The sequence below is a fragment of the Natrix helvetica genome (genome assembly GCF_964273705.1).
Source record: "Natrix helvetica genome assembly, chromosome: 8".
Taxonomy (NCBI): domain Eukaryota; kingdom Metazoa; phylum Chordata; class Lepidosauria; order Squamata; family Natricidae; genus Natrix; species Natrix helvetica.
Window position 1 is genome coordinate 6,694,075 of NC_138559.1, and position 22,152 is coordinate 6,716,226.

General features: G+C 43.9%; 1 protein-coding gene across 1 annotated transcript in view; it reads left to right on the plus strand.

The window, feature by feature from the left end:
* Positions 1-10,669: 10,669 nt before the first annotated feature.
* IDO2 (indoleamine 2,3-dioxygenase 2) overlaps positions 10,670-22,152 on the plus strand; it is a 28,733-nt gene continuing 17,250 nt past the window's right edge. Inside the window, exons 1-4 of the mRNA XM_081960709.1 lie at positions 10,670-10,798; positions 13,994-14,089; positions 19,093-19,212; positions 21,494-21,612. Of these exons, the coding sequence (XP_081816835.1) occupies positions 10,700-10,798; positions 13,994-14,089; positions 19,093-19,212; positions 21,494-21,612 (434 nt within the window). The 5' untranslated portion in view covers positions 10,670-10,699. The remainder of the gene's footprint in view (positions 10,799-13,993; positions 14,090-19,092; positions 19,213-21,493; positions 21,613-22,152) is intronic.

The window sequence follows — 22,152 nt, forward strand, 5'->3', positions numbered from 1 at the left end:
AGTAACGAGGCTAGAGTTTTTAGTGCAACCTTCTCAGAATAACAGAAGAGTTGGAAGGGACCTTGGAGGTCTTGTAGTCCAACCCCCTTGTTCAACAGTCTTCCTTTGCGGGAGGGGAGATGAAATGCAAAGAATATTTTGTTTTTGCAAATCTGAATGATTGTTGTAGGGAGCACTTGTTCTCCCCCCTCCTTCTCTCCCCTCTTCATCCATCTATATCTATATATCTATCTCTATCTCTATCTCTATATATCTATATCTATATCCTGTCTGTCTGTCTGTCTGTCTGTCTGTCTGTCTGTCTATCTATCTATCTATCTATCTATCTATCTATCTATCTATCTATCTATCTATCTATCTATCTATCTATATCATCTCTAATAGCTATTATCCATCTATCAATTATCTGTCTGTTTGTCTGATTGTCTGTCTACCTACCTATCTAATATACTGCCATTCTCACCTAGAGGTGACTGTAGGCATTTAACAATCAATAAAAACAACAATAGGAAATATTAAAACAATGAATAGTGACACTAAAATTTGAAGTTGACAAGAACTTCTATTATTCTATTCTATTCTATTCTATTCTATTCTATTCTATTCTATTCTATTCTATTCTATTCTATTCTATTCTGTGCCGTGCCGTGCCGTGCCGTGCCGTGCCGTGCCGTGTCGTGCCGTGCCGTGCTATGTCATGCCATTATAATTTTCTTCTGTTCTGTTGTGTCCTACTCTACTCTACTCTACTCTACTCTACTCTACTCTACTCTACTCTACTCTAAAGTTTCACATGTTCCCCAAAAGATTATTTTAAAAATGCGTATCTTTCTTCCTTTTGCAGATCAAAATGTCCGGAAGCTCATGAGTCAGCAAGTGCAAGGTAGATTTCTGATGATGCATTCTTTACCTGTCCCTGTTTCCTTTTGGTTTGAATAAGTGGGTGTTAGATTCGGGCAAGGAGAGGACAGACTCCATGACGCTCTGGAACAGTCCAGGGGCAATACTCACACCGAATTGTAGGCGGTTGCATTTGAACGCACCCCTATGCGTCACAATAGTCTGGGCCTCCGCTGTGGCGCTATCTACAGGCAACTGCTGGTAAGCCTGTGCCATGTCTAATTTTGCAAAGATTTTTCCTGGCCCCAATGAGTGTAATAGATGTTGTACTACGGGCACAGGGTACGCACTCTGCTGTAGAGCGACATTAATTGTACATTTATAGTCCGCGCAGATGCGGACTGACCCATCTGGCTTTACCGGGGTTACTATTGGGGTTTCCCAACGAGCATGGTTGACTGGTTCTAGGATTCCTTGGTCGACCAGCTTGTCGATTTCCTTATCAATTTTTTGCCAGAGGGCAAAAGGCACTCTCCTGGGTTTTAGTCTGATAGGCGCCACGTTTGGGTCCAAATTAAAAGAGATTGGCGTCCCCACGTACTTACCAAGGCCGGGGCTGAACACGTCCTCGAACTCCTTAAAAATCTCCTCGGTGCTGCTGTTTCCCACGGCGTTGACTTCCAGACCCAGGGCTTTGAACCAGTCCAGTCCCAGGAGGCTTTGCAATGGTGCGCTGGCCATGGTTACGGGCAGCTGGGCTGTGATGTTCTTGAACTGGACCCGGAATGTGCTTTGACCCACGATGGGGACCCTGTTCCCCTGGTAGTCGCGTAGCAAGATGTCTGGCTTACGCAGCTGGCGCTTCTTAAGACAGGGGATCGCCTTTTTCATGGTCGACCATGAGATGATCGTCAGCGATGAACCCGTGTCGACTTCTAGCTTGCATGGAGCGTCCTCAAGGAGGACAGTGAGTTTCAGCTTTTTGGGCCGCTTTGTCGTTGTGAGATAGGTTCTCAGTGGTTCTCTCTGGGAATACTCTCTCTCGGCTGACTCCCTTGGTTCTCTTTCTGGGCGCCCTTTGTTTTTCCACCAAGCCCCTGGGGTGGGCTTCTGTTGGCAGTAAGATGGCGGTTGCCATGTTGGGGCAGGGACCTCGCTCCGGCACACCTTAGCAATGTGCCCTATTTTGTCACAATGCTGGCAAACAGCGTCCCTGAATCTACAGGTAGACCGGGGATGTTTTCCTCCGCAACTCGCGCAGGGCGGCAAACGGGATTCAAATTTCCGCGCCGGTTTTGTGCGGCTGTTGCGCATGTGGTGGCTGTCTTCGCACTCGCTGTCCTCGGTCTCTTGGTTGGTGGCTTCGTGATGCACACGGGTCTGTCTAGTCCCGGATTGGGGTGTGCTGTGCTGGCGTTGTAACGTCTCCGTTGATCTGTCTGCCGATTCCGATGCTCTTGCCTCATCCAGTGCGATCTGCAACGTTAAGTTGGATTTCGCCAACAAACGTTTCTGCAGGGAGATGTCCCGCACTCCGCATATGAGGCGTTCCAGGATGTGTTCGTCCAGATTTCTGAATTCGCAATACGTTGCTGCCTTCCGAAGTGCTGCAACGTATTGGTTGATGGTTTCGTCCGCCTTCTGATTCCTCATGTGGAATTCGTGGCGGCGAACGTGACGGGAAGGCTTTGGTGCGTAGTGTGTCTGCAGCGTCTGTTGTAAAGCCGTCCATGTTACTGCCTTGATGGGGGTTGGCTCCGATAGATCTCTGGCCGTCTCGAAAACCTCCTGACCGCAGTAACCCAGGAACATGTTTTTTATCCGGGAGTCCGGTACTCCCATGAGATCGTTTGCCTTGAGGAAGCATTCAAACCTCAGCATATAAGATTCCCAATGTTCGGCCACTGGGTCGTACAGGGTTGGCGGAGCGTGCATAACCATCTTGTCCTGCGATTTGAATTTGCCGCACCGAAATGGCTGCTGGAGTTCCCGCCGATTCCCCGGGCTGGATCACTTGCTGGAATGTCTGTTTGTGGTTCTTCATCCTATCTGCCTCTCGATCCCACCTTCGTCGCCAGTGTTAGATTCGGGCAAGGAGAGGACAGACTCCAGACGATCGTGACAACAGCTCTTTATTTAGTCAAGTAGATCCGATCCAGCTCTGATACGGGGTCGTGCAGCTCCCCTTTTATGGGGAGCTGGCAGACCTCCTGACCAATCAGAGTAACTCTTTGTTCCCGCCTTAACGGCGGACCTGAGTGAAGACTACAGCAGTTTATGCAAATATCTAACAGTGGGGCTCAGTGCAGTCACCTGGCCAGCCATTCCAGATGCCTCTAGAAAAACCCTCAATGATTTAAACAGTCAATGGTGACATTTGCACAGAGTACTTAAATTGATTGTGGAATTAACCCATGGTCATACAGCCATAAACTAATATAGAATAACAGAAGGGACCTTGGAGGTCTTCTAGTCCAACTTCCTGCCTATACAGGAAACCCTACATCACTTAAGACAAATGGTTATCCAACATCTTCTTAAAAACTTCCATTCAAAACTTCTGGAGGCAAGTAGTTCTATTGATTAATTGTTCTAACTGTCAGGAAGTTTCTCCTCAGTTCTAAGTTGCTTCTCTCCTTGATTAGTTTCCACCCATTGCTTCTTGTTCTATCCTCAGGTGCCTTGGAGAATAGTTTGACTCCCTCTTCTTTGTGGCAACCCCTGAGATACTGGAACACTGCTGTCATGTCACCCCTAGTCCTTCTTTTCATTAAACTAATAATAATAATAATAATAATTTGAATTTATTAGCCGCTCCCTTTCCAGACAGGACTCGGGGCGGCGTACAATGGAGCATATAGAACATAAAACATGAGTACAAACACATAAACATACATATATACAAAGACACACATGCACGGAGGAGGTAACAAATTACAACATTTAGACAGTTAAAAATCACCATTAAAATACCCCAATTGTAAGAAACCCAATGTACAATTAAAATTTAAAATTTAAAAAGACAGTCAGGAGGAGTAAGAAAAATTACGGTTGAGCCAGGCCAGATAATTGAAAGAGGTGGGTCTTCAGCTGTACATGGAAGGAGCGGAGATCGGAAGTAATCCTGATGTCATGGGGGAGGTCATTCCACAGGGCTGGGCCCATCACAGAGAAGGCTCTGCTCCTGGGTGTCGCCCCCCGACACTGTTTGGCGGACGGCACCCGGAGAAGTCCCTCTCTGTGTGAGCGAATTGGTCGTAGGGATGTGTGGGGCAGGATGCGATCCTGCATGTAACTAGGTCCTGTGCCATGAAGCGCTTTAAAGATCATAATCAAAACCTTGAAACGCACTCGGTAGACCACAGGAAGCCAGTGCAGCTCGCGCAGGAACTAGACATACCCAGTTCCTGCAACTGTTCTTCATATATTTTAGCCTCCAGTCCCCTAATCCTCTTCATTGCTCTTCTCTAATCCCAAAGATTGGATTGGTGCACAATGGTAAACCAAGAAAACATGGCCAAGCATAGCAGTTGGGGAGTGCGCAATGTGCTAGCTTTCCCTCCCACTTCATGTGGTTGAACACGGGGTGTGAAAAGGGTGGAGTACTTTAAAAGTGTGAGCTCAAGAAACCTCTCCCATGGTGAGCCATGTCCAGAATAATTCTGAACAGAATAATAGAGTTGGAAGGGACTTTGGAGGTCTTCTAGTCCAGCCCCCTGCTCAAGCAGGAGACCCTATAATGCAGGGCTGTCAAACGCCCAACCTGCAGTCCGAATACGTCATGCGCTGGCCATGCCCACGCCGGTTTAACGAACGGGGGGAAAAGCTCTGATACATCATGTGACGTCACCATGACGATGTGAGTTTAACATCCATCCTGTAACATTCCAGACAAGTGGCTGTCCAGTCTCTTCTTAAAAGCCTCCAGTGATGGAGTAGCCACAACTTGTGAAGGCAACTTCTGTTCCACTGGTTGGTTGTTTTCACTGTCAGGAAATTCCTCCCTAGTTCTAGGTTGCTTCTCTCCTTGATTAGTTTCCATCCTGTTTTGGCCCTCCAGCGGCCAGCAGATTCGGACAGTGAGGAGGTTGGGGAGGGAAATGGGCCGGTCCTGGAGTCTGGGGAAGGCTCTGATGAGGGCTCTGTGTCGGAGGCAGAGAGGGGGCCAGGGCCGTATGCCAGTTATCAGCTGCCTTCGGAGTCAGACATCAGTGAGGCAGACGAACAGCTGGAGCCTGTTCCCATTTACGCATGTGCAGAGCTGCCAGACAAAGGGAAGAGCTAAAGAACAGGGGGTGACTTGAGAGTAAGATCACAGATCGACGATGAATGACCCCTTCCAGAAAAAATAAAAGAGGAGCGAAAGGGGAGTGGAGTTTGCAGGAGACCATTTGTTCCCTTAATTGGCTCCTGACTCTCTGAGATTCCTGGCCAAGTTTTGCAGATATCGGCTTGGCATCTCTCCAAGCCAGATAAGGTCGGTGACTGTAAATCCTCCCTTGAAAGACTTTGCTGGATGCGAATGAGCAGAATTCACAATTAATAAAAAGGTTTTTTGTCGGGACAAGGAGTTTGCTTCATGCTCTTGGGAGGCCTGGGTCAGAACATGATGTCCAAGCATAGCAAAATCCCCTGAAGCTTGGAAACGGGACTTATGAAAGTGTACAATTTTCTCTTGAGCATTCTGAAAACCCCCAAGTTCCTTCTCCATTCCTTCTTTCACCATCCTTTTGTCTGGGGACGATTGTGAAAGAAGGCGGTTAATAAGGTTTTGCATGGAGAAGGGTCCTAAATAGATTTTCCCCTGGTCTCTCCCTGGGGTGGAATTCTAAGCTGTGATATTTACAATGCGAGCATTGTGTCCCTCCAGTGATTATGCAGGCAATATGTTCTTCTGGATCAGCTAAATCTGCTTTAAATCTCATCAGCTCTTGACTGATCAGCAGCAAAAAAATATCTAGGTATTACTCCATCCCTAATTTTACTGATGGCCCTCAGGGATCTAGGCTGGGAGACAAGATTTGTATGGCTTGTAGGAAGTTACAACCAATTTCGTTGAATTTAAGTTCAATGAGAATAAAGATTATACTTATTATGTTAGCACCTGCTCCTCTCCTGGAAAAATGAAATATTTTAGGAAACATTAAAAAGGGCAGAATATCCCCCCTAAAATGAAGGCCGAAAGTCAGCCCCCCTGCCTTTGTCAATGGGCCATTAAGGCCTGAGCCAGTCTATTCTACATAACAAAGATCTGCCTCCTTCTGGCAGATCCATAATAGGAATCCCAAAGCTCTTTCATAGCATCATCACCCAACAAGAGTCAACCAAGCCTGGGACTCAGGACAGCCTACAGAGTTGCCCCTGCATGGCCCCATGGGAGCCTGACAACCAATCTCAATCAGAATGCAAACTCAAATTCAAAGCCCAACAGAGGGTATAAATCTCTCTCTCTCTCTCTGTCTCTCTCTGACGCTCTGTTTGTCTGTCTCTGTCTCTCTCTGTGTGTCTGTCTCTCTGTTTCCCTCTGTCTCTCTCTGTCTCTCTGTCAGTCTCTCTCTCTCTCTCTCTCTCTCTCTCTCTGTGTCTCTCTGTCTGTCTGTCTGTCTCTCTGTCTCTTTCTGTCTCTCTCTGTCTCTCTGTCGCTTTTTGTGTCTCTGCCTGTCTCTGTCTCTCTCTTTCTCAAACCATGTGTTCTTATCCACCATTAAAAGCCATCTTTCCAAAGAGCCGCCATTGTTTCCAGTCTCTTTCTCCCCATTTGGAACTGAACCCAGAAGGACATTTCTTCCAACAGGCTTATATTTTGGATTTTGACCACCTTCCATGTAAGACCCAACTAGCCAATTTGAAATATTTGAAATAGCACAGGAATGGTGCGTATGGTGGGAAGAAGGAACAGCAATCAATTTGCATGGATTTTCCACCTGGTGTCTATTTCCACTAACTTCCCTCCTCTGTTTTTGCTCTTCCTTTTTTGTAGTGTATAGACGGCGACCCCAGAAGTTGCCAGAAGGTGGACCAATTTCCGAAAGGTTACAAAAGATCCTCAGGAAAACAAAAGCCCTTATCCCTCCCTGTCTGTCTGAGTCCTCCTCTCCATCTCTTACTTTATACTGTAATATAATTCTTCAAACAGTTCAGTATCTACAATAAAATGCTTTTATGCTACAGTACCATGACCATGTCGGTTGTGTGGATGAAATTATGTGAGCCTGAGGAAAGATGTGGTAAGTTAAGAGGAGAGTGAATCTGGCCCCCAAGAAAGGACTTTTGACTTACAGTGTCAGGTTTCCAAACAATGCCCTAATTGATTCATGAGTCTCGAGCCAAGTTTCAAAAGAAAACTAGTCATTTATTAGGAGTACCATTGGGCAAGACCTTATGCAGTCAGATCTGAGCCTTTTTTTAAATTATAGCTGAATTTTACCCCTGTTCCTTCCCTCCCCTCAGTCTGTGTCATAAATCACATTCTCCAATGAGGTATACCCCTCCCAAACCTGCTGCAGTAATCTGAGATCTGACTCTAGCCAAAACTATGCATGGAATGCGCTCCCCCCCTTCCTCACCATGGCAACTTTATGAGTTGACATTCGGCTCCCCTCATTTTCCAAAAGCAACCTTTTGGTTGACATACGGAGTTTGAAAATAATTTTTAAATGGATTTTATTTAACCCACCAAGTGCGCTTGAGACCCAGCTTAATTTTAAATCTCAACACCCACAGCCAGTTCCGTGAAGTGTGCCATAGTATTTTAAGATCAGAGAACAACTGGAGAAATTGCTAGTGAAATGTCACAACTAGGATGAAGGAATGAGAAAGGTTACAGGGTATCCTTAATTTACAACCATTCATTTAATGACATGTGTCAAGGTTCTGAGGGATGCCCTAATTAGCTCATGTGCCTCCAGCCAGATTTCTACAGAAAACCAATTATTTATTAGGAGCAACATGTCAGCACATACCTGAGTGAAGTCAGCTCTGCCCCCACATAAATTACGGCCCAACTATGACCCTGTTTCCCCCCTCCTCCCAGGGTGTGTCATAAATCACACTCTCCAACGGAGGACTTTTGTGGGCTGTAGAAAACACGCCTCTCCAGCTGGCTCTGGTAACCTGAGATACAGCCTTGAAAAAGGTATGCATGGAATGTGCCTCTGGTTGTGGCTGCCGAGCTGCTCCGTCAGTTCTCCCCTCTCCTGCCTATGGCAACTCGAGAGCAGATCAGGGATGCTTTACGAGTTGACAGACTGTTTGAAATTACAATGGCACTGGAAAAAGTGACTTATGACCGTTTTTCACAGTTATAACCATTGCAGTATCCCCATGGTTTGCCGTTCAGAATTTGGACATTTGGCAACTGGCTCTTATTTCTGACGGTTGCAATGTCCCAGGTTCATTTGATCCTCTTTTGTGACTTTCTTGATAGGCCACAAGTCAACAGGGAAGCCAGATTCTCCTATTCTATTCTACTCATCTTCATCTTCATCTTCTCTTTTCTTCTATCCTACTGAACTGCTGACCTTTCTGTTCGACAAGCTCAACATCTTAGCCACTGAGCCACTGCGTGCCCTACAAATGTACCTATGTGGTTGGAAAAAAAGACAAAACAACATATTGATTTAAAACCAGAAATATTTCTATCAGGGATTCTACCCAAAAAATACAGTAAGGAAAATGCATATTTAGTTATCCGTATATTAACTGCTGCTTGCATTGTATTTGCACACAATTGGAGGAGTGAAGAGATACCTACAGATGAGAATGTGATTAGGAAAATATTAGAATGCACAGAAATGAATAGATTAACACCGGCAATTAAGGAGAAAGAGCAAACTGAGATCTATTTTGCCAATGGTTAAATAATAAAAATGGGAGTTAGAAATAGGGAAACAAAATAAAGAAAATATGTTAAAAGAGATAGATAAATATTATGACTAGTATGTTGAATATTATTATGTTAATATTGTAGAATTAATATGTGGAATATTATTATGTTCAAGACTGCAGAATCAATATTAATTTAACAAAGGATGTTGTAATTTTGATTATTGTGTAATAAAGATACACACTGTTCAACTGAAGATGGAATGATTATATTAAAAAATAAACTTTTTATTATTACTAAATAAAATCAAGGCCAGGCACACTGGCACAGGGGAAAAAATATTCTGAATTGACGTCTCAATATTTACATCAGCATATGCAAAATATTCTTTCAACAGCTCCTTTGGCAATATGCAAACAACCAGCATAGATTAAGTGTCCAACAAGCCACAAAGATTTCTTGAAGGAAGCAATAGAATTCCAAAGTCTCAAGTGGGGAAGATTTCCCATCATCGCTTCATATCCAGCCTTTCTCCCTGGAAGCAAGCAGGGGTTGAACTTTGGACATCTGTAAGCAAATTCCAGGCACTGCTGCTGAGATTTGGCTCAACTTAGTCTGCCAACAATCTTCTTGTTATCTAGGGGGTCTTACAGAACAAGAACAAGAACACAAGTGTTGGAGAAAGAGTGTTTCTGCAATTCACGCTAACAAATGTTTAATCCAGCATTCTCCACAGGCAAACAAAGATGAGATGGCGATTACCCAGAGCCGAAATCAGACGACAAGGATGTGTCCTGTTTAATAACTGAATTAGAAGTTCAGCTGAACTATCCCAGATTTCTTGACACCCTATAATCAAGGAACTGCAAAACAAGCAAACATTAAACAACCAAAGAATCTCCACGACCTCTTCCACCATCACTGATAGGCAGAGGTGGGTTCTGGCAGCCACTACTGCTGGTTCGTTCATGAGTGCGCAGCGCATGGAGATGCGCTGTACAATAAAACTTTCTGCACATGCACAGAAGCCAAAAACAAGGTGGCACTGCCAATCATCTTGGTTGCTCTTCATTGTTCATTTTCTAGAGTCTCAACATCTTTTTTACAGTGTGGTGACCAAAACTGGATGCAGGATTCTAGATGTGGTCTTACTCAGGCTTTAAGACTTTGGAAAAAAGCTTGACCACCTCCTCTCTGGGGCAGCCCCTCAAATATTGGAACGCTGCTATTATGTCTCCCCTGGTCCTTCTCTTTTCTTCACTAGACTAGACATGCCCAGTTCCTGCAACCATTTATCATATGTTTTAGCCTCCAGTCCCCTAATCATCTTGGTTGCTCTTCTCTGCACTCTTTCTAGAGTCTCCACATCTTTTCCATAATGTGGTGACCAAAATTGGATGAAGTATTCCAGGTGTGGTCTCACTAAGACTTTATAGTTAGTATATAGTTATAGTTAGTATAAGTTATAGTTAGTATAGTATAGTTTAGTACAGTACTAGTATAGTATGGTATGGTATGGTATGGTATGGTATGGTATGGTATGGTATGGTATGGTATAGTATAGTATAGTATAGTACAGTACAGTACTAGTATGGTATAGTTAGTATAGTTAGTATAACTTTATAGTTATAGTGTTAGTACCACACCTTCCAACTCTGTTATTCTGTATTTCTTTTGTTTTTTTATACTTATCAAACAAGTTGGCAGATTTTGCCTTTATGCTTTGTAGATGCTTTGTAGATGCTCCCTTCCCTTCTAAATTCTTTTCTGTTTCTGAATTTGGCCTATTTGAGGGTGTTATCAGCGCACCTCCCTGATGTTTATCCAGCGTCACCGATCATTGGTCAGTGACATTCAACAGGCCAAAGGTCTGGGACTATGAGGAGGAGAGGAAATAATTCACCCAATCAAGATCTACTAATAGTTACAACTAAGCTTGTCTTGGTCAACAATTACTGTGGGATTCTGAGCTTCACTTCATCCCAAATCCAGTCCGCTAAAAATTCCCAAGCGTGGCTGTTAAATCTCATAAGAATGGAGAACGCTACGCATTCTGTGAAACAGAAGCCGGCATTCACACTGAAGAGATTTCATATTTCTGAAGACTTTGGTTTCCTTCTTCCAAATCCACTGGTAGGTACAGCCTTTTGCCAAAGACTAAAGGTGTGGGAAGAAGGAGAAAGCGTTCAAACGGCTGGGTCCAAGGAAGGAAGGAAGTTGAGGAAGAAGACTCCCTCTGATCTTTCCCATGATTGTCTACTTTTGTTGATGGATTTGGGCTTGCAGAGAGAGGCAGAATGATCTGGGATCGTTTTGGGATTTGGGATTTGAATATTTAAGAGACCAAACCAAGCTTTCTGATCAGGAGAAGGAGGAAGAGGAAGATTTGTCTTTGCTCTGGTATCCTTACACAGTTGTAAGAATGACACTGGTGAAGGGAGTCTGGTACCAACAAATGTGAGAATAATTTTCTCCCCAATCTAAAGAAGGACAGATTAGTAGAATGGAATGTAATAGACTGGAATAGAATGGAACAGAATAGAATAGAATAACAGAGTTGGAAGGGATCTTGGAGGTCTTTTAGTCCAATCCCCTGCTTAGGCAGAAAACCATACCCCACTTCAGAGAAAGGGTTATCCAACATCTTCTTAAAAACTTCCATTCAAAACTTCTGGAGGCAAATTCTTCCACTGATTAATTGTTCTAACTGTCAGGAAGTTTCTCCTTAGTTCTAAGTTGCTTCTCTCTTTGATTAGTTTCCACCCATTGCTTCTTGTCCTACTCTCGGTGCTTTGGAAAATAGCTTGACCCTTCCCTCTCTGTGGCAGCCCCTCAAATATTGGAAGACTGCTATCATGTCTCCCCTGGTCCTTCTCTACAGTAGACTAGCCCTCCCCAGTTCCTGCAACTGTTCCTCGTATGTTTTAGCCTCCAGTCCCCTAATCCTCTTTGTTGCTCTTTCTAGAGTCTCCACATCTTTTTTACATCGTGGTGACATAATGAATGTTGTCTGTCTCTGAATAAGTAGAGACTTGAAGATACCATTCCATTGAGCTAGTGATCTGTGGAATGACATAAGATAAGCTTTGTTGGGAGAAGAAAGCTTTTTAATGGATAATTTTTTCATTGATAGCAATCAAATGCCTGTAACAATGCATAACCTTCTGGGGCAAAAGATCTAAGGAGAGAGAATGATTGAAGCTAGCAGAAAAATATATATAATTGATACAAAATAAATGAGAATTAAGTCTGCTTTACATAGTAGTACGTTGCTCAGAGTAGGTAGGATGTTGTTAGGTAGAATGGGAGGCTATGTAAATTAGATGAATGAATAAATAAAATCAGTTACCTTAATGTCAATTATGAATATATCCCTTTGCACCTGCTGAAAAAGTTTCTTTCCATGCCTCCCCAAACTCTTTGATGTGTCCTTCTGCTATATCTCTTGTTGAGAGTTGAGACTCTAGAAAGAGTGCAGAGAAGAGCAACCAAGATGATTAGGGGACTAGTGGTCACAGGAAGTGGGCTTGGCTAGTCTAGTGAAGAGAAGGACCAGGGGAGACATGAGAGCAGGGTTTCAATATTTGAGGGGCTGCCACAGAGAGGAGGGGGTCAAGCTGTTTTCCAAAGCACCTGATGCAAACCTAAATTGCATTAACAGAGAGATACAATCAAGATCAAGTGAGGTACTAATACCACTCGATAAAGCCCTAGTAAGACACACCTAGAATACTGCATCAAGTTTTGGTCACCACACTATAAAAAAGATTGGAGACTCTAGAAATAGTGCAGAGAAGAGCAACCAGGATGAAGAGGGGACTGGAGGCTCAAACATTTATTTATTTATCTATTTATTTATTTATTTTATCAGACTTATTAGTCGCCCCCTCTCCCCACAGGGACTCGGGGCGATGTACACAAGCAACGGTCTACGGACTACAAAGGAGGAGGTAAAAATAAATAAATACAATAATCAGGGAAGTTAAAACCCCAATAAGAATAAAAGTTTAAAAGCTAACATTGACAATTAAAATTAACCAAGGGGTGGAACAGTTGTCAAGATTATGCCAGGCCGGCTAGCCGAAACAGGTGGGTCTTCAGTTTACTGCGGAAGGAGCAGAGATCGGTTGTTGTCCTGATGTCTGGGGGGAGGTCATTCCAAAGGGTGGGACCCGCCACAGAGAAGGACCTACTCCTGGGCACCGCCCTCTGACAGTCTCTAGAGGACGGCACCCGGAGAAGGCCCTCTCTGTGTGAGCGAATGGGCCGCAGGGATGTATGGGGCAGGACACGATCCCGCAGATAACTAGGCCCTATGCCATGGAGCGCTTTAAAGATGGTGACTAACACCTTGAAGCGCACCCGGTAGGCCACAGGAAGCCAGTGCAGCTCGCGCAGGAGAGGTGTTATATGGGAGAACCTCGATCTCCCCATGATTACCCGCGCGGCTGCATTCTGGACCAACTGCAGTCTCCGGGTGCACCTCAAGGGGAGCCCCATGTAGAGAGCATACGATGAACGGTTGCAGAAACTGGACATGGCTAGTCTAGAGAAGAGAAGGACCAGGGGAGACATGAGAGCAGTTTTCCAGTATTTGAGGGGCTGCCACAGAGAGGAGGGAATCAAGCTGTTTTCCAAAGCACCTGAAGGCCAGACAAGGAATAATGGATGGAAATTGATCAAGGAGAGATTCAACCTGGAAATAAGGAGAAATTTTCTGACAGAGAGAACATTCAACCGAACAGAAGTTGCCTTTGGAGGTTGTGGGAGCTCCATCTCTGGAAACTTTCAAGAAGAGACTGGACTGCCACCTGTCAGAAATGGTGTAGGGTCTCCTGCTTGGGTAGGGTGGGGTTGGACTAGATGACCCACAAGGTCCCTTCCAATTCTGTTAATCTGAAACAAATCTGTCTTAAAGAAAAACAAGAAACGAACACATGACATTCACTATCCTCACACAAATCCACTGTATGTTGGCCAAGCTTAGAATATTAGTTCTTCGGGACACAGGTAGCGAATGTGAAACTGGATTTTCTAGCTGGTGCACCTGGGAATTAGCAACTATTGGAGAACTCCAAGTTCTCAATTTCTCCACTTTGAGGATGATAATTCCTTTTAGAGGCTTTTTTCAATTAAAGGATAGAAAAACTGCACTGAACTATCCTCAACATCCTAAGCCAGTGTTCACAGTAGGCATTGGATGCTGGGAATTGTAATCTCACAATGACTAAGGATCATGGGCTCTTCATTTCCTACCTAATCTGTACAATTCCATGTATACATTTAATTTATATAAACACATTACTTTTTTTGATCTCTCTTTTTAAGGAAGAACTTCCTCCTTTCTATAGTCCATGGATGGAGATTGCTCACCAGTTGGTTTACTTGATTGAGAGCCATCAACTTCGTTCCCAGGTCAACAAGGTACTGAAATCCCTTCTCACGCATGGCATTTAACCATGGAGATCCCACATTGTGCTTCATCATGCTATAGGACAGGGGTCTCCAACCATGGCAACTTTGTGGACTTCAACTCCCAGAGTTCTTTTGCTGGCTGGGGAATTCTGGGAGTTGAAGTCCACAAGTCTTAAAGTTGCCAAGGTTGGAGACCTCTGCTCTATGAAGCATGTTTCCTTTCTTTATTGCATACTAGAGGAGTGGATGCTAGCTTTCCTATCAGCCTTGTCTTTGAGTTGGGATCTCCACTTTTACTTTTTGAAACACCCTGAACCATTTGTGTATATTGTGGCCCATGAACGGCCAGCAGAACTGGCAGCAAAGTCGGACAGTGAGGAAGTTGAGGAGGAGCATGGGCCAGTCTTGGAGGCTGGGGAAGGCTTGGACGAGGGCTCTGCATCGGAGGCAGAGACAGGGCCAAGGCCGTCTAGCAGTGATCAGGTGCCTTCGGAGCTAGACTGAGGCAGAAGAACAACTGGAGCCTGTTCCTAGTATGCACATGCGCAGAGCTGCCAGAAGAAAAGAACAACTCAGAAATTAGGGTAGACTTGGGAGTAAAGGCACAGGTGGAAGGTGATTGGAAATAAAAGAAGAGTGAGTGGGCTTTTGCAGGAAACTATTCGTTCATTCGGTCGTTAGATTTGTTTCAGGAGTGTGAAGATCTGTCCATGAATCTCAGAGACTCTGTGCCCAGTCTTTCCTTGCACAGCACCCCATTTGGAAAACATTTACATGGCAGCTTTTCAAGATTGATAAAGTCTGTGGTTATAAATATTCCTTTGAAAGACTGTTTGCCAGGCCTTGGCTGAATGTGAATGAGAGGAATTCACATTCGTTTAATAAAAGAGGTTTTGTCTGCCTCGTGCTTTTTGGGGAAGCCTCGGTCAGAACAGTGTGCTTATTCTCTCAGTATTTGTCTTGTTGATTAAAAATAGGATATGAGTTGGCAGGAGATGTTTGATTTTGAAGTGCGAGGCAGGACAAAGCAAGAGGAAGAGAACAAAATGTTTGCAAACCATTTGGAAAGGTAAACAAAACACGAATTCTTTAAAAATACATCTGGAATAGTGAACCTTCCGCTTTTTCCTCTGCAATGCTGCAAACGTTCCTGTAGGTGGCACTTGTTCCACAGAAGAGAAAATAACGTTGCTTAGATGTCATATTTAAAATCTGCTTTCTATTTATATGTAATCCTGTAATTTACATGTAATTAATGACACATCAAAAGACAAAACAGAAAGTAACAAAAACAAGATGGTGCAAAAAATAAAAAGAAAGTATATATATGATGAGAGCTAAATAGCTCGAAATGGATCTATACTAGTCTCCCTTTATTTTATCAGCACAAATACAACATATATATATATATATATATATATATATATATATATATATATATATATATATATATATATATATATATATATATATATATATATATATATATATATATATATATATATATATATATATATATATATATATATATATATATATATATATATATATATATATATATATATATATATATATATATATATATATATATATATATATATATATATATATATATATATATATATATATATATATATATATATATATATATATATATATGCTGGTTTTGTTGTATTCGGGTCTTTTCCTGTGTAACCTTACACGGGAAAAGACCCGAATACAACAAAACCAGCATACCTACACCCGTGAAAATCTACGAAAACAAATTATATATATATATATATATATGTGTTGTATTTGTGCTGATAAATAAATAAAGGGAGGGAGGAGTGAGTTCCCTCCCATATTTGGGCATACCAGGGGTTGTAACACAAAAACACACACACACACACACACACACACACACACACACACACACACACACATATATATATATATATATATATATATATATATATATAGCAAACCCTATATAGAAGGGGTGTCCAAACTTGGGAACTTCAAGACTTGTGGACTTCAACTCCCAGAGTTCTTTTGCTGGCTGGGGAATTCTGGGAGTTGAAGTCCACAAGTCTTAAAGTTCCCAAGTTTGGACACCCCTGCTATATACCATTTCAGACAAAGGGTTCTCCAATCTCTTCTTAAATACTTCCAGTGTTGGAGCATATGGATATTTCCAACCTTCTTTCCAACAGATTGTTGTAACCTTATTTTACAAATATTTTACGAAGCTGCTCACCCCTCGTCTGCTTAACCTTTAATTCCATAAATCATCCATCCCTTTTTTTTCCCATCAAGAAGGGCATACAAGGCTCATAGTCTTCCCCCAAAATGTTTTTGTTATGTGTTCTTCGACCAAATCTCTTTAGCCATTTCTGCAAATTCTGACATTCCCTCTCCTTTTAAAGTAGACTGGTAACAATTAATATAAAGAACTTGAACATTGGGCACTATCTAACAAAATGAAATTCAATGGTGAAAAAAGTAAAGTTCTACATTTAGGCAAGAAAAACGAAATGCACAGCTACAATATAGGTGGTACCTTGCTCAACAGTACTAACTGTGAAAGGGATCTTGGAGTCCTAGTGGGCAACCATTTAAATATGAGCCAGCCGTGTGCAGCAGCTGCCAAAAAAGCCAACACAGTCCTAGGCTGCATCAACAGAGGGATAGAATCAAGATCACGTGAAGGGTTAATACCACTTTATAATGCCTTGATAAGGCCACACATGGAATATTGTATCCAGTTTTGGTCACCATGATGTAAAAAAGATGCGGGGATTCTAGCAAGAGTGCAGAGAAGAGCAACAAGGATGATTAGGGGGCTGGAGGCTAAAACACATAGAGAACGGATGCTGGAATTGGGCATGTCTAGTTTAATGAAAAGAACGATTAGGGGAGACATAATAGCAGTCTTCCAATATCTCAGAGGCTGCCACAAAAAAGAGGGAGTCAAAGTATTCTCCAGGGCACCTGAGTGTAGAACAAGAAGCAATGGGTGGAAACTAATCAAGGAGAGAAGCAACTTAGAACTGAGGAGACATTTCTTGACAGTTAGAACAATTAATCAGTGGAACAGAAATTGCCTCCAGAAGATGTGAATGCCCCAACACTGGAAGTCTTTAAGAAGATGTTGGATAGCCATTTGTCTGAAACGGTATAAGGTTTCCTGCCTAGGCAGGGGGTTGGACTAGAAGACCTCCAAGGTCCCTTCCAACTCTGCTATTATATTGTATCGTATTAAGAATCTAGCACTCAATAATCAATAATATTGATGAGAAGGAATGATAAAGGTAAAAGAGTTCCAACAAACACCCTTCTTGAAACAGGCAATGTGGCATAGCAAATCTCTTGCCCATTTCTTCTCGGTTTTTCTGTGTTAGCTTGCTTTTCGTGAAGCAGTAGTAGTACCAATTACTGTTTTATAGTCTCATTCCTAAGGAAAGCAGGGGCTAAGACTCTGAGCTTGTCGATCAGAAAGGTTGGCAGTTTGGCAATTCGACTCCCTAGCACCGCGTAATGGAGTGAGCTCCCGTTACTTGTCCCAGCTTCTGCTAACCTAGCAGTTCGAAAGCATGTAAAAAATGCAAGTAGAAAAATAGGAACCACCTTTGGTGGGGAGATAACAGCGTTCCATGTGCCTTCGGCATTTAGTCATGCCAGCCACACGACCACAGAGACGTCTTCGGACAGCACTGACTCTTCAGCTTTGAGAGTCGGGAACGACTAGCATGTATGTGTGCGGGGAACCTTTAGCTTTACCTTAGTCTCATTCCTAACGGTGTAATAGCTCTCATGTAGCTGAACTGGGAACAACATACAGCCAAGCCACATTTGAAGTTACCTTATTCATGTTTTAATAGGCCATGTGCAGGAGCTACAGTGGCGTTAGAATGCAGTATTGCAGGCTAACTCTGCCCACTGCCAGGAGTTCGAAGCACAGTGTGACATATAGTCATAAGTCATTTTTTCCAGTGCTGTTGTAGCTTTGAATGGTCACTAAATGAATTAAGGACTACCCATGCAACAATCTCTACTGTATGCTTTTCCTTCCTCTTTGTTTCTTTCCTTTTCAACCATTCTTAGGGGATGCATTAGATCAGGGGTGTCCAAACTTGGGAACTTTAAGACTTGTGGACTTCAAGTCCCAGAATTCCCCAGCCAGCATAGCTTGGTTGAAGTCCACAAGTCTTAAAGTTCCCAAGTTTGGACACCCCTGCATTAGATAATGAGGTGTGATCGGTGATTTCCTTTCTAGTGTTTGATGTATGATGGCTGATTTACACACCATCATCTTCAAGCTGCAGAAATTGAGTGCTAAATGCACAGGCTTGTCACTTCCTAGCCCTCAGCAGCTGTTGCGCTGTGATGCGCCGGAGAAAAATGGGAGTTTTGCAGGCGTTATGTCGGAATGAAAGAGGCAAACTTATCAAAGTTAAATAGAAATGGAATGAGTTTATTGATCAGATGTCTTCCACAAGAGAAAGTATTCAATTGTGTAAAAAAGGGTTCAGATGGTTTGAAAAACTGCTTTTATGTATTTATTCTTAATAGAATAGTCTTTAGTGGAAGGAAGGAAGGAAGAAAGGAAGGAAAAGGAAGGGAAGGGAAGAAAAGGAAGGAGAAAGAAGAAGGGAGGGGAAGGAAAAAAAGGACGGGAGGAGAAAGAAGAAGGGAAGGAAAGGAAGGAAAGGATGGAAGGAGAAGGAAGAAGGAAAGGAAGGAGAAGGAAGAAGGGAAGGGAAAGAAGGAAAGGATGGAAGGAGAAAGAAGGAAAAGAAAGGAAGAAAAGGAAGGAAAGAAAGAAGGAAAGGAAGGGAAGGAATCACTGGAGGCTTTGTCTGAAATGGTATAGGGTCACCTGCATGGGCAGGGAGTTGGACTAGAAGACCTCCAAGGTCCCTTCCAACTTTATTGTTCTATGTTCTATGAGGGAGGGAGGGACGTGGTGGTGGGATGAGACCCATTAATAACAATATTATGTTTCTTTAACGATTTTTCTCTTTCAACAGATGCCTCTACTAAGCTGCCAGTACCTCCAAGGCCACCGAGAACTCTACTTGGCCCACCTGGTCCTCAGTTTCATCACGATGAGCTACGTCTGGCAGGAAGGCGAAAAAGAGGTCCCCAAGGTATATTAGCCTGTACTTGAGAATGTTGGTCTTTCTTAAGCCTGATTTGGCCCAGCGGTATCTGCAGGAAACCAGGAGGATGCAAAGAGTAAACCCAGATGCAATGGTGCCACCCTACAAATGCCACAATTAAATAATGCCGGTTTGCCAAGTGCCCAAATTTGATCCTGTGACGATGGGGATGCAGCAACAGTTGTAGGTGCAAGGAGCAGTTCTAAGTCACTTTTTTGTGGTTATAACTTTGGAATGGGTGCTAAACGAATGGTTCTACGTTAAGGTCTCCTTGTAGTTTTCTTCAGTGCTTTTAGTCTAACATTGGGCAATAGGGACTTACAAAGTTTTCTTCTTTTTGTCCCAAAGTTGCTTTTTTTTCAAGAGGCAACTGGACTTTCTTGGTTTTTCTTTTGAAGACCTTTCGCTTCTCATCCAAGAAGCTTCTTCAGCTCTGACTAGGATGGAGGGGAATGGAAGGATTGATACTCCTTGAAGACATCTGGACATTTGCATCCTTTTAGAGGGTCGTTGAGGCCACCTGGAGGTTTACCTGTGTCCTCAGGGTCACCTGAGTGGTGTGAATGGTTCCTGTAGTCTGCAATTTTTTCTCTGGGAATCCATTCCTTCTCCCACACCATTCAAAGGTTCTTCATCCCAAATCGTCTAGCTAAAAGTCTGTGGAGATTCTCAGCCATTCAGGTCATGGATGTCCCACAGGTGCTTTTTCAGGAGGCAACTGGACTTTCTTGTTTTTTCTTTTGAAGACGTTTCGCTTCTCATCCAAGAAGCTTCTTCAGCTCTGGCTGGATGGTGGGGAATGGAGGGATTTATGCTCCTTGCAGACAGCTGGACATTTGCATCCTTTTAGCACTGTGAACGTATGGCACAGGTGGCACAGGTGGCACATGGAGCCCTCTCTGTGGGCAGGCGAACCATCACCCCAGCTCAGCTCTAACCTGCATGCTTGGGTTCCCTCCCACTGGCCAGCTGATCTTCGGGTCACTGTCACACATGCGCAGGGGAAGGGGAGCATGCAGGAGATGCTGATGCATATGGGGGGCACACATGTATGCACGGGGGGTGGGGGAGCAGCGTACCCCCTGTGCTTTGTTTTTGGTCCCAGGAGACTGCAGGGAGCCATGCTAGGTCCAAAACGGGGCACGCAGGATGGGGTGGGTTCGCACACACTGTGTGTGTGTGTGTGTGGGCACATACATGTGCATGGGGAAGAGCGTATTGTGGTGCACACATTGCATTATGAGTGTGGTCACGCATGCATGCACGCTTTCGGCACAGGACAACAAAAAGGTTAGCAAATCAGAGGTGGGTGCCCACCAGTTTGGACCGGTTTGGCTGAACCGGTAGTGGTTTGGTGGCCTGGGTCTCTGGAACCAGCAGCGACGCAGGCCTGCCACGCCCCTGAACCGGTTCTCCAATGGGGCTGCCATCTTGTGCAAATGTGCGAGCGAGCGAAGCAAGAGTGTGACATTTTTGAGCACACCAAACCGGCAGTAATGCTGGAAGCAACTCACCCCTGGTGCAAATGGGTGTGCAGCCGTGGTGGGTTGCAGGCGGTAGGCCCCGGTAGGGGCGTACCAGTGCCAGTGCCTGCCTGGAGCACCGGGTACCGTTCCAGTACGGTGCTCCAGAGGGCCCACCCGCCCGCCTGAGCTCCTTACCTGTATTTGAGCTCTTTGGCGCTTCCGCGTACAGAACGCACGGCACCTGCGCCATGCTCCGCCGAGCAGCTGGAGCGTCGCTGAGGCTTGTGGAGGTGTTGCAAGAGATAAGGACGCATGTGCATGCTGCGCGCATTCATGTAGTGGATGCCGGGCCCCAACCTTGTTGCACCATACCGGTTGCACCAGGATCCGGAACCCAACACTGGTGTGCAGCCTTCTTGGAACTGTCGACATGACTGTTCAACAGTTCCAAGAAGGCTCCCCACCCATTTGCACCACGCAGGTGACGCTGAGGACACAGCTAAACCTTCAGGTGACCTTAACGGCCCACTAAAAGGATGTAAAAGTCCTGCTATCTGCGAGGAGTGTAGATCCTTCCATATCCAGTCAGAGCTTCTTGGATGAGAAGCGAAACGTCTTCAAAGAAAAACCAAGAAAATCCAGTTGTCTCTTGAGAAAAAGCACCTTTGGGACAACCGTGACCTGCATGACGGAGAATCTCCATAGACACTTTCTACTTCTTCTAACCATCTGGAACTCTACTTAAACCCAGTAAGACATGGACACAGGAGAGCTGGTGTTGACCTGCTTGTCTTGTCTTCCAGATTTTGCCACGAAACCTGGCCATCCCTTTTGGAGAAGTCTCTGAAATGCTAGGTCTGCCTCCGATCCTGGTCCACACGGATTTTATTCTGGCGAACTGGAAGAAGAAAAATCCCCAGGGGTAATAAATCTATTGGCAATGATATCTGTGCTTAATCATTGGAGATCGATCGTAGCTGGAATCTTCAAGCTCAGGAAATCGGGAACCCAAGGGGTTCAAATGAATATCGCCTGTTAACGCTCTCTACAAGAATCTGAACTACTAACGGTCAAAGCAAAATGGCGGTGGATAAGAGTCAGGGGAATTCAAGGTGGCCTGTAGATAAGAGTCAGCGGAATCTCTCTTTTTTGGGGGTGGGGGGGGGAGAAATAGAATTTTTTAAATTTTTGTTCTCTTACATACCATTTTAAGTATACATTAACATAATTCTTCTTCTCCTTTACCTTTGTCATTCTTATACATTTACATTTATTATTTCATTTAATAGGTTATAATATACAGTTTGGGTTGCTTTATTTATCATCCCTTCCTCCTGTTGTGACACCACCTCTTTCTTCTTTCCCGTCTTCCTTTCATGCTCTCCTACTCTCTCCCTTTCTTTTTCTATTGTTGTAGGTGTCTCTTTCAGACATTTCCTTGGGATAGTATTTCGAGTCAGCG